This window comes from Malaclemys terrapin, chromosome 3, assembly GCF_027887155.1.
Source record: "Malaclemys terrapin pileata isolate rMalTer1 chromosome 3, rMalTer1.hap1, whole genome shotgun sequence".
In the NCBI taxonomy this organism is placed as follows: Eukaryota; Metazoa; Chordata; order Testudines; family Emydidae; genus Malaclemys; species Malaclemys terrapin.
In genome coordinates this window covers 55,087,578-55,100,595 of record NC_071507.1, presented here as the reverse complement: position 1 = coordinate 55,100,595, position 13,018 = coordinate 55,087,578, and the positions used below count along the sequence as shown (strand labels likewise).

Here is a 13,018-nt window from a genome sequence, read left to right as displayed (position 1 = left end):
GTTGGAGGACTATGCCATCCATCTAACTAGAAGAGGTAGACACCAAAGGATGAATAGTTTGCCAGGCGTTCGCCTGTGATTCAGCAGTGACACATTGCTGCTGGCCGCTCCAGCCCTGGCTGATGTCAGGGGAAAGGCAATCATAGCTTCATTGTTCTTGACATAAACTTAGAGCAGCGGGCTTGGAGTTCCAGTTCACAGGCAAGCCCAGGTTGGCAGCCTTAGAGGAAGGATGGGAAGAAGTAGTGTTAGGTTGCGCTATACAGTGGGTCTTACTGAATCCCAGCAGTGTCCTGTGTGAAGCTGTGCAATGTCCAGGACTGGGGCCCAGGCTTGTTAACCACAGTGCATGGAGAGTTCAGACGAAGGGGACTATGTAATTAATAGAATAGGTTTTAAAGTAACTAGGGAAGGGCCTATAGCTCCCAGCGAGCTCCTGACAGCAGATTCCACCCCCCGAGGGAGTGTGCATGGCAAAGCCCTGCATACATTGTGGGGAAATTATTTGATGCGTGTGGCCAATACTTATTTGCAGGTTGTCCCAGGGGGAAGCTCAGCTGAGCCATAACTGAAAGAAAGGATAGGCTGCACCGGGGTCGGGGGGTGGGGGGAGAGTTTAGTGCCTTTGCTGAAAGGATACATCCATCAGAGCTAAAATGCCTCTGCATGACTCAAAGCAGAATCCTCCGCCCGGGCTGGCCAGATGATCTATAAGAATTGATAAAACAAAAGTGATCAGACAAAGAACAAAAGGCGCCCTGGGATAGGTCTCTACTTCCAGAGAGCAGGGCTCCAACCAGGTCACTGTTGGGAGGTGGATCTTAGTCTAGCCCCGAGTGGTCCATATCCCTAAGGGTGAGATGGGGGGAGGTTTTTTTTGTGTGTGTGTGTGTGTGTCTCACACACACTTCTCAAATGGACCCCTTTGGAGGGATGTCATTCAGCAGCAACCCAAAGGTAACTAGGCCCCATACAAATTTGGTGATCTCTCTCCTCTGCTGTTGTTTGACCCCCTCCTTTTCAGTCTCTGTCACATGCTGCACCCAATATTTGAGAGGCTGGGGGAGTGGTGAAGGCCAGGACTAGACTTCCACCAGGGAGTGTTGCAGGTGGGCATTGAGCTGACATGGCAGAGCTGTGAGAGAGGTAAGGACTAGGATAAGGTGGGTGCTGCATGTCTGGTTGGAGAGGACCTGTGATTGGATCCCATAAAAAAGCAAGTGTGCGGCCTAAGCAGAGCTGTGTGGTGATCCAGGCCTGGACCAGCAGGGCACTCCGCAGGTCAGGGCTGTGTGGGGACCCAGGACTGGAAAAACAAAGGTGCTGCTGGTCCTAGTAGAGAGCACTTAGAGGCACAGGGGCATGCCAAAGTTCAGCAGCTTGAGATGCAGCAGCCTCTCTGCTGGCTGTATGCTCAATGTGCTAGGAAAGGCTAAGTGCTGCCCTGGATTGGAGCTGGGCTGTTTCACATCTTCCTTCATGTGAACATTAATTTTTTAATAAAAATTAAGCATTTAATAAAAATTAAGCATAACGGGAATCCCAGAGAGGTTTTTCTATTATCAGAGGTCTACCAATCCCACTGAGCATTTTCCTAGGCTCATCAGGGTTGGTTAGATCTATGACTCCATCTAGTTCACACTAGATCCAGGGTCGGAAAACACCATTAACTGGCTCACAGAGAGCTTTACCTTTCAGGAACACTTCATTGAGGAGCCTTTGCAGCTGTGAGGCATTGATGTCTGAACCCTAATGCAGAACAAAGCACATGAGTTTATAAGCACCAGGCTTCCTTACCCTTGCCCCTTTCCTTATTCTCCACTTGCTTACACCATTGCGAATCAAGAGCAAACCCACTCATGGCAGTAGAGTTACACAGCTGCAAATCTGGTGTGAATCAGACAGCCTGAACAATCATTTGTGTTGGCCATGAACCCTAACCCAAGCATTCCCATCACTGCTATGAGGCAGAGCAGTACTATCCTCCCCAGTGTTGTACGGATGGACAACTCTCTTAGGGAAACCCAAGACTAAGAGATGTTAAGGTCCCACAAGGAGACAGTGCTTGAGCTAGGAATGGAACTCAGGTTGCCTGACTCCCTATCCTATGGTTTAGCTACATGACCATCCTTCCTGCCCGACTATTTTTATTTTAACTGGTAGTGGATTATTTGTTATGGAGAAGCTGATTCCTAGAGCCAAAGGGTCAGTGTCTTTGTATTGGCTGACCCGTGCTCAGCATAAGTCTGAAGGTCCGGAGGAGAGTGGGGGAAAGGCATTGTTTAGCCACATGTGTGTCCCTGGGGTGGCTGGGCACCGGTAAGGTTCCTGGAATAAGTTAGAGCAGCCTGAAGTCTGCTTTATCTTGTGCCAGCTGTCAGCAATCTTCAGGAATTGTTGCCAGAGATAAGCTGATGCAGGAGCACACTAGCGCCTCCCCCCCCCCCCCCCCCCACACACACACTTCTCTGGCCACGAGGCATAAGAGCAAATACACTGCATTTACACTACTGTACATTTTTGCACTGGTGAAAGCTAGTGAGAATCGGGCTCCTTGTCTCCTGCTCTACATTGATGCTGTAGCTCTCAGCTGCCCAACGCATGAGTCATGTAAAATCTTCCTGCCCTGCCCCTATCGCTCCCCAAGGCCCTCCAGGGCATTCTGTGTGACAGACTGTGTCATTTTTCACCTTTATGCATTGATATAACTATTAACTGTGAGAGGTCTATTGTGTAAAGGCTTTTGGCAGTGATTTTTCTCTTGACTTAAGTCAAGGAGTTCTTTTATAACAGTTTATTAAACCATTAAGAGCATCTCCAGTGAACACACACAGCTTGGCTCAGAGAGAGCTGGAATCAATTACTCAAATGCTGACTGATGTCTGCTTTCCAAATGCAGCAAGTGCAAGCTGGAAACAGTTCTGATCAGAGGGAAAAAATATCCAAGGATTATTTCTAATTGCTTGTTTAAATAAACCCCAAACAATCATCCCCTAATATAGTGAGCCGTGCATTCTATTCCAGCTCTCTCTCCCACTTTTCTGTGGATTTTGGCAGCCAGATCAATGCTGTTTTGGAGGTATCCACTTGGAATGATAGGCCCACATTTCCAAAGACATTTTTCTACATGGATTGATAGCAAGACGGGAGATTTTTCTTTTACAACTCCACTTGTCTTTTTATTTTTTCAGTAATCGGCTGTATTCAGGGTACCTGTGTAGCATATCTGAGGAAGATGTTTTCAGAGGCGTTGTCTTGACTCTGCTTGGGTATGTCCTGGATCACAGCAAAACATGTACATGTGCAAATTAGTGACAAAAGCCATGGGAGCCAGATCCAGATCCATATTATTCACATAGCTCTGTAGCTGTACTTTAGAATGGACAAGGTATGTACAACAAAGCACACAGTGCTGCCTCAGAGACCCTGCAGTCTAAAGGCAAGAAGAGATACAATAGTGATCAGGCAGGAAGTGGTGTGTGGATGTTATAACTTTGTAGAATGAGGGATTTTTTTGTGGGGGGGGAGGGAGATTCAGAGGATTTGAAGAAGAGGGGGTGAGCTTGGCCTCTCTTAAGTGGGAAGATGTTTTCAGCATAGGGAACCACATGAAGCCAAAAAGTAAGTAAATGGAGGAGCTAGGAGTAGAGAATTTTAGGTGGAATACAGGAAATGGGAGGAAATCAGGGCCAGTTTGTCACCTGGTGCAAATTGATGTCACTATAGTGAAACCAATGGCTCCCTGCCATTTTAGACCACGTGAAGAGCTGGCCCATAGGCAGGGATAGAGTTGTGGACAGCTTTGGAAGTGGAAGAAACGGGAAGTCAGTGCAGAAATTCAAGAAGAGGAGGGGAGAAGTGATGGGAGCTGCCTGAGAGGAAGATTGCCTAGACAGCAGTGAATTAATACTTTAGGGCCTAATCCTAACACACACGTAGCCTCTGACTCCAATGGGATTACCAAGGACCACCTACCTGTGTAAAGTTTGCAGAATTGGGCCCTATACTTACATATGGCAAAATATAGGTTGTTGGTTAGTGACATTATTTAAGGAAATTGAAAATTTGTTAGTATAACTGGATAATAGACTAAACAATAAGTTTCTCTCTCCATAACAGGGCTTAATAACGGACTGGAAAATTAATGACTAGAAATGGCTTGCATCTCTCACTTACACCATTAATTTCAAAGGAGTCACTCCTGGTTTACACTACTGTGAGAGAGCAGAATCAGGTGCAACCCAACCGCCAAAGTACAAGAGGACTGTATTGTTGAATGCACCAGGACAGGTGAATCATAGCTCACAGAGAGAGAATTCTGCAGCTGGACTGACAGTTATACTGTGCTTGGGCTGTAATTATCTGGGCCTGATTCTGAGCTCCTGCTAGTTTAAGAAGTGTAATTCCATTGACTTCTATGGGGTTACACTAATACAAACCAGAGAATTCAGAATCAGGCCTAGACTCTTGCAAAGACCAATTGTGTCACCCAGTCTGACAATCCGCTTTCTGCAGATCCCTGCCTTATATTAGATGGACGAATCCCTGTGTGGAAAGGGGAGAGAATGCCATGCTGGGGAATGTGACAGTGCTAATGTCTAGAGTGGAATGAATGAGTGATTATTGAGTTTGGTGGCCCAACTAAAATGAATCAGATGAAAAATTGTTGTGGAAATATTTTGTTTTTTCTCACTAAAATGAAAACACAAAAATTTTGTTTCTAGTCAAATGACAGGTTACATTTACTTTTCATGTGATTTTTACCTTTTAATTTTTGTAAAAAAAAAATAAAAATAAAAATAAAAAAAAAAATCTAGCTACATTTCCAAATGGAAAGCTACACCATTTCAACTTTTTCAATCTTCCTTCCCCTTTGTTGTCCAAAACTAGTTATTGAATTTGATTGGAATTCACAAATAGTTTCAGGCGACCCTAAAATTTAACTCAGCTCTACTGCTGACAGTGATTTACTTGATGAAAATGCATCTGAAAAATGCAAATTAAAGATTAAGGGCTTGATTCTGAAACGGTCCCTCACATAGACAAGTTACTTATTCTGTGAGTACTCCCTCTCGTAGCTCAGTACAAAGGTGGCAGAGCTGTGCCCAGAGACATAAGAACAGCCGACCACCACCATTGGTCCGACCAAAGGTCCATCTAGCCCAATATCCTGTCTTCTGACAGTGCTCAATGCCAGGTGTCCCAGAGGGAATGAACAGAACAGGTAATCATCAAGTGTCGCCCTGTCGCCCATTCCCAGCTTCTGTCGAACAGAGGCTAGGGAAATCATCCCTGTCCATCCTGGCTAATAGCCATTGATGGATCTATCCTCCATGAACTTATCTAGTTCTTTTTTGAACCCTGTTATAGTTTTGGCCTTCACAACCTCCTCAGGCAAGGAGTTCCACAGGTTGACTGTGCATTGTATGAAAAAATACTTCCTTTTGTTTGTTTTAAACCTGCTGCCTATTCATTTAATTTGGTGACCCCTAGTTCTTGTGCTATGAGAAGGAGTAAATAACACTTCCTTATTTACCTTCTCCACACCAGTCATGATTTTATAGACCTCTATCATATTCCCCTTAGTCATCTCTTTTCCAAGCTGAAAAGACCCAGTCTTTTTAATCTCTCCTCATATGGAAGCCGTTCCATACCCCTAATCATTTTTTGTTGCCCTTTACTGAACCTTATCCAATTCCAATATATGTTTTTTAAGATGGGGCAACCACATCTGCACACAGTATTCAAGATGTGGGTGTACCATGGATTTATATAGAGGCAAGATGCTATTTTCTGATGTGAGGCAGGTGGCAGAAGAGAAAGCAACAGCCAGGGTGGGATGGGGAGAGGAGGGTTGCAGCAAAGAGACTGGTTAGTGGCTGGTGCCAGGAGATCCATAATGTTGATCACACACCTCCAGTATCTAAGTCATTTTTCACATGTTCCTACCTTTGGCATCACTGGGCTGAGCCTGCTTTTCAGGTCCCTAAAAAACACCACAAGAGTCACATCAGAAAAAGACAGCCATCTAGAATTTAATTGCAGAGGGAGGTGTGTGTGTGTGAGAGAGAGAGAGAGACAGAGACAGAAAACTCAAAGAATGCTTGTGAATCCCAATCCCCCTGTGATTGTGCTGACACTTTTCAAGTGTTTTGGTTCAGAATCAGGCCTTTGAACTCTGTCTAATCATCCCTGCTGCATTAGTAAGCACAGTGGGCCTGATTCTCTGCTCACATTGGTTTCACACTGTTTCAAAGTTCCCTGACTTCTCTGGAATCATTCTTGAGTTACACCACTGTAGGGGAGAGGAGAATCCCAGGGCAGTGTGTGCAACAGCAGGACTAGTTTGGCAGCGCTTTCACCACCAGGAGACACTAGGGGCTCCATCTCCACAGTCAGCTCTTACATGAGCAAAATCTCCTGGTTACCTTAACCTGAGCTGTAACATTATGAAATGTCTCTAATTTTCCTTTAGCACGTGAATACAAGATGGACATTAATAAAAAGGCAAAAGGATACCTGAGGACATTTAAAGGCAAATTTAAAACAGAGCCCACATTTATAGCCAACATAAAATTAACCTGTGGACCTCACTGCCACAGGATGTTACTGAGGCAAATACAGTTGCAACTCCTAACATTCCAGTTTTGCCTTAGATGAAGGAACAAGCTCACCTCAGGCTTTGCAGCATTCCTTATGAAACCCTATGCTTGTTATAGGGCAGCAGTTCCCAGAATGGGGTCCCAGTGGCCTCTAGGGCTAGCTACCTGGTCAAATGATGATAGTTGCTCCTCCACTTTTCCAGCTGCTACCCTTACTGTCCATGAGTAATAACTTACTACGCAGGTAGAGAAAGGATGGCCCAATGGTTAGGGCACTAGCCAAGGACACAGCAGACCTGGGTGCAATCCCATGCTCTGCCACAGAGTTCCTGCGTGACTGCGGGGAAGTCACTCAGCCTCCCTGTGCCTTAGTTCCCCCATGTAACATAGGGATAATAGCACTGCCCTACCTTGCAGGGGCATTGCAAGGATAAAGATTGTGAAGCACTTTGAGAGCTACTGCTGGAAAGTGCTATATAAGAGCTAGGTCCTATTACTACTGTACTCCCAGGATTTGAATGAGACTGTGTGTGGAGGACGTTACTACTGAACCCGAGTAAGAGTGGCAGAATCCCGCTCACTGGAAGAAGCTCAAAATACATTGGCCCAGACTGTGATTCCCTTACTCACAGGGATGGGCAGTTATTCACATGAACAGTCCCAGTGAAGTCAAGCTAGCTGTTCCAGAAAGAAGCAATTGCTGTAGCTGGCTTGGGGATGCTTTGCAATGACAAATGAGAGAAGATGTGTCCACAGGACAATCTCATTAATTAAGCCGTGAGCCATGATATGTAAAAGTCGTGGAACCCCACTACAGGGTAGATTGAAAATACCAAGGCAATGCCACTGTGCAATATTACCTACGGCAATTTTGTCAAGGGTGAATGCTGTGGCTTAGATTTTTTTTTATGAAGACTAGCCATTTCTATGAAAACATCTGCATTTATGCGGACTAGGATAAAACTTACACCCTGTGCCCCCAAACCTACAATCTTATCCTTGTGGGTGGATCCGTACATCTGTGTGGAGCCCCATTGAAATTAATGGATCTATGCAACAAGTCCACCCACATGGATCAGACATCAGGCACTTGGATTGTAAACTCCTTGGGCTAGGCACTGTGTCTTTGCATACACCTAATGCAAGGGAGATCTGATCCTGACTGGGGCCTATTGGTGCGCCAGCAATATAAATATTAAAGAACTACTAGTACAAGCCATCAGCCTTCCTTTCTTAGAGCAGGTGTCCATCCCAAGCTGGAGGGAAGTCTCCCACACATGCATAGCATAGTATTGCTCCGTTTGGTGCTCCATAGGGGATACTCTGTTCTGGAATCATTACTGGACTAGATGCTCCTAAATAGACCCTTCCTCTGTTCAGCTATGGCAATTCCTGCGTACCCATCTGTGTGCCCAGTCTGAACTCCTAGCATCCCTGCCAATACACTCCTTGTCACTAACCTCTCTCTTTGCAATAAGCTTCCACAAAACATTAAAATAAAACACCACATTAATGGCCCTGGTCTTAGATGTTCAGAGACAACCCTGGAAGCTGGAAAAAAGGTACATATAAACAGTATGTATAATGATCTTACTCATTGGAGTCTTGGCACCTCAGAAAGATTCGTAGGAGGAATTCAGCCTCTTGGCCTTCTTCTGATGTGGCTGGAACAACAACATAGGTCCCGGGGCTCAAGTAAAAGTAATTGGTGACATCTCGGGCTGACACGTTCAAACCGCACTTCAGAACTTTGGATTTATACTGAGAGAAAAATGCAACTGGCAATCTGTCCCTCAGGCCCTGGAACTGAAGGAAATGATTAATTGTACCACGGCAGTCCTCTATTCCCACAGCCCCTTTCATCCACAAAGCTCTGAAATAGCTTCTCATAGTCAGTCCTGCATATATGGGAATCATTTCACTCACCACTGCAATGCAATCATCTCTGGGGTGGAACATGGCAGTTAATAGTGCACAGCAGCGCTACACAACAGTTAGGGAAGTGAAAAAAAGCTGGGGGAATTTTAGGTGGGTGGAGTGTAGTTAGTTGATCTGGAATGTGCCAAGAGAGTGGGGCTAATAGCCTAATTCCTGTGAAAATTTCCTTGGGGTATGTCACGTACATGAGTGCTCAGAGCCCCGGTTAAACATTTCATCCAGAAGACAGCATCTTTAGCAGCAGTGCCATCCTTGCATCAATTCTCATAAGAAAATAATGTAGCCTGATCTTTCTTTGGTTATTCCAATACTTTTGCTGAGATGAAACAATAAATATAATGTAACAGCTGTTACTATGATGACATGTAAAGATAGCGTAATAAAAACCCCCTTACTAAACAAATTCCCTCAAATACATTGGCGTGTATAAATTCCATTTAGAATGGCTATACAGTGTGACAGTTATTTATGAGCCATGCCTTTGGGAGAAAATAGTATAAATCTGCTATCTTGGGGAAGGGGAAAAGACTGTGTGCTTGTCTAGACAAGCAGTTAGAGCACAACAAGCTGGTGTGTAAATCTACACAGCACTGGCTTGCTGTGCACTAACAATCTGCCTGGACCTTACTGCCACACACTAAAAGTTCCTTAGTGCACTTTGATCTACCCCGCTTTGAAATGGGAGTAGGTGAATGTGCACTAGGAAATGTCCAGTGTGTGATACCATGGTCCGCATGGACAGTTAGTAACAGGGCAGGCTAGTGCGAGGTAGATTTACACCCCAGCTTGCTGTGAAATGAGTGCTCGGCCAGACAAGCCATGTTATAGAGGACATGGGAGCTGTCGGGACTGCAAGGCATTAGGGGACTGATCCACAGTTAGCATAAGCTGAAATCAATGGAGGTGTCATTTGGCATCCGGGTCTTATTCTGAACTCCTGCTGGTGGAAAGTGGAAGTATCTCCCATTTATGTCACGGAAACTGGTGTGACATCAGAATCCGACCCTAAATATTTACCCAATTCTATCACACAACATTAACCCTCCATGTCTGTCTGTATATACCCTGCACAGCACTTCTGTTACACTGCCAACACATAACATCCGTTCTGCTTCATGTGGCGATATGATGCGTCTCACAGTGTATCGAGAGATTAATAATGATATTGCTGCTTTGTTCTGGGAGCAAACGTTAGTACATGCTATAGTCAGACCCAGTGCCAGCAGCTCCAATGTAAACTTCTTAGGCCTGGTCTACGTGGGAAAGCTTTTTCGGGAAAACCTAAGGAGTGAATCTAAACCAATATAGTTATAGCACTATAAACCCCAATGTAGACACATTTATCCTGGTATAAGAATGTTCAGATTGGGGATTATATTCCAGTATAATTTGTAAAACCTTTCTGTGTAGACACACAGCCTTACACAGTTCTGTTACTGCCCCTTGCTAATGACTTGTAGCAACCTCGCTTCAATTCTTGAGCTTCCCACTATAAGGACCTACATTGTATCACAATTCTGAGGTGTACCAGTATTCATGCTTGAGCTAGATTTCTGATAAGATCTGAGCCATCGTCAAATGTCCACTGAAGACTATACTGAGACCACCAAACTCATTTCACTTGTGATTTAAGTCAAATCTGAACACAGAGTTCCAGAAATGAATTGTGAGTGATATAGTGGAATAATGCACTGACTGGATTTAAGATTAATTTGAGGGATAGATCAAACACCTAACATCCAGCTCCTCCATGGGTATAGATTGACATAAGTCTACTGAAAACAATGCAGCTTTCGCTATATGCACAACTGAGGGTCTGGTCCCTTGATAGGAACATCAGAAAAGTTTTCAGCACTGTGCATATGTTTGGCATCTTCAGACTTAGGCCACTAAATCATCCCTTTGGACTGCTAAGTATCATGTTTGAAATATCTGGATTCCCTCGACACTTGTGTTCAGAGCTTGGCAGGATTAATTCAATCTTTCACTCATCTCAGGCAGATAAATTGTGTACTGCTCTGAGTACTGGGCCTGATGCTCTTTTAGCTCATGCTGCTTTATTCAGTAGAACCCCCATTGAAGTTAATAGAGAAGTAACAGTTTACAGGAGAATCAGGCCCACTGCAAATAGGTCTTTAAAATAAGACCTCAAAAACCAAGGCCTTTTCTGCTCCTTCTGGATATCAAAGGTCCTCTGACACTTTTTAAAAGAGCAAAGATTTACCCAGAAGGTCTTGGCCAAAATTCCCTATCTCCACCCCAGCATACTGTGTGGTTGTTAACTGCTCTCCTTCCCAGAGAAGGCTGCATTTCAGTGATGCATGTGTATATATGTTTCTATATTTTATGCTCCTGGAATCAAAAGTGCTATATAAAAGTAAAATATTTCCATGTTAAAGTTTGGACTTGTGCAATAGCAGACAAGGAGATCATCAGTGCAGCAGGGGGAAGAAAACTTTGAAAAATGTTAGTATGAGAAAAGAAGTGTTTGCTAAAATATCAGAGTAAATGTAAAGAAAACAATACAGCAAAAACCTGAATGTTAATGCTCATGTTGTCTGTGATAGTCATGGAGAATGCAATGCAAATATATGACTGTGTACATGAGAATATATATGTGATATAGCTAAAACAATATATAAAACAGAGGTGGGCAAACTACAGCCCACGTGTCACATCTGGCCCATGGGACTGTCCTGCCCAGCCCCCTAGCCCCCAGCCCCTTCCCTGCTGTCCCCCCTCTCCCGTAGCCTCAGCTCATCGTGCGGGCAGCAACCCCAGCGGGGGGAGGGGCAGGGGCAGGGCCACTCTGGGGGGGGAGGGGTAAGTGCCCCCTCCCCCCCCCCCCGCCGAAATGCCGCTGAAGACCCGGACTGCCGCCGGGTGAGTACAAGCGCTGCAGCTCCCCCGCTTTGCCCCAGGCCCCCTGAATCCTCTGGGCAGGGGAGCAGGCGGAGGTGCAGGCGGCAGGAGCACTGGGCGGCTGCGCAGCTGGCCAGAGAAAAGCAGCGCTTTGAAGGGGAAACCGCCACTTCTCTCCGGCTGCGCAGCTCCCCCTGCTCCTCCTGTGTCCTCCGTCCATGTTTCTCAGGGCCACATTCCGAAAGGGGTGGGGGGGGAGGTTGGATAGGGGGTGGTTAGGGGCAGGGGGTCCTAGGAGGGGGCAGTCAGGGGACAGGGAGGGATGGTTGGATGGGGGTGGGATCCCAGGGAGTGGTTGGGGTGGAGAGTCCCGGGAGGGGGCGGTCAGGGGACTGGGCGCAGGGGGGGTTGGATGGGTCGGGTATTCTGAGGGGGGCAGTCAGAGGGTGGGAAATGGGAAGGGGCAGATAGGGGGCTGGGGACAGGCTGTTTGGGGAGTAGGGTGACCAGATGTCCCGATTTTATAGGGACAGTCCCAATTTTTGGGTCTTTTTCTTATATAGGCTCCTATTACTCCCCACCCCCATCCCGATTTTTCACAGTTGCTGTCTGGTCACCCTATTGGGGAGGCACAGTCTTCCCTATCTGGCCCTCCATACCATTTGGCAACCCTGATGTGGCCCTCGGGCCAAAAAGTTTGCCCACCTCGATATAAAAACACACAATTATTAGAGTTGATCAAATTTTTGAAAATTCAGTTTCTGATGATTCCCCTCCCGCATCCAGGTCTGGTAATTATTGATCAATCAAAGAAAAAGAAAAGAAAATGCACATACCTCGGGTTCAACCTGAGGGGAAGAAAGGGGAAAAGCAGGTTTAAAATATAAAATAAGCATGTAGCTGATTTAAAGCTCTGTACTCTATTCCAACTCCCCTAATTAGACAAAAATTTCCTTGGTACTGTTATCTAATGTCAAAGCTGTCAGTTCATGCAAGTCCCCCCACTTCTCATCACCTCCTCTTCCCTCATCCACACTCACACCAGCTCCACTTAATGGCAGCTGATCATGTGTCTCGGAGGACCAGGGCCGGCTCTGGCTTTTTTGCCACCCTAAGCAAAAAAGCCACCCGCCGCCCACCCCCCCCCGCCCCCCACCCAAAGTATTATTCTTGCCCCCATACCAGTGGATGCTGCTTACCCTGAAGATCAAAAAGCCGGTGAACAATTTTTGTGCATCTGTCATATTATTGACAGGTTTTCGCATCAGTGACACCACCACATTATACTTTTTCAGGTCAGGCTCCTCCACTTGGATAAAGTACTGGGGGTTCCTTGAAAATGCACCTGCTGTGAAATGATTAGTATTAGTGGTAGTAGCAGTACATCACATTTAAAGGTCCCTGCCAAGATCAGGACCCCATTGTGCTAGCTTCTATACGTACACATAGTAAGAGATGGTCTCTGCTCCAAAGAGCTTACAACTGAACCAGACAAAGACCAAGTGCAAGAGGAAGGAAATGTTACTATCCCCAGTTTAGAGATGGCGAGCTGAGGCACAGAGAGATTAAGTAACTGGCCAGTGGTCACCCAACAAAGCCGTGGCAGAGTCAGAAAT

At 45.7% G+C, this 13,018-nt stretch overlaps 1 protein-coding gene across 1 annotated transcript in view; it reads right to left on the bottom strand.

Moving 5' to 3' along the window:
• The window catches only part of CAPN13 (calpain 13), a 60,973-nt gene that overhangs the window by 8,660 nt on the left and 39,295 nt on the right, over window positions 1-13,018 (bottom strand). The window contains exons 11-17 of the mRNA XM_054024478.1: window positions 12,602-12,747; window positions 12,239-12,250; window positions 8,197-8,408; window positions 5,950-5,986; window positions 3,214-3,276; window positions 1,692-1,749; window positions 641-708 (exon numbers count right to left, since the gene is read on the bottom strand). Coding sequence (XP_053880453.1) covers window positions 641-708; window positions 1,692-1,749; window positions 3,214-3,276; window positions 5,950-5,986; window positions 8,197-8,408; window positions 12,239-12,250; window positions 12,602-12,747 — 596 coding nt within the window. The remainder of the gene's footprint in view (window positions 1-640; window positions 709-1,691; window positions 1,750-3,213; window positions 3,277-5,949; window positions 5,987-8,196; window positions 8,409-12,238; window positions 12,251-12,601; window positions 12,748-13,018) is intronic.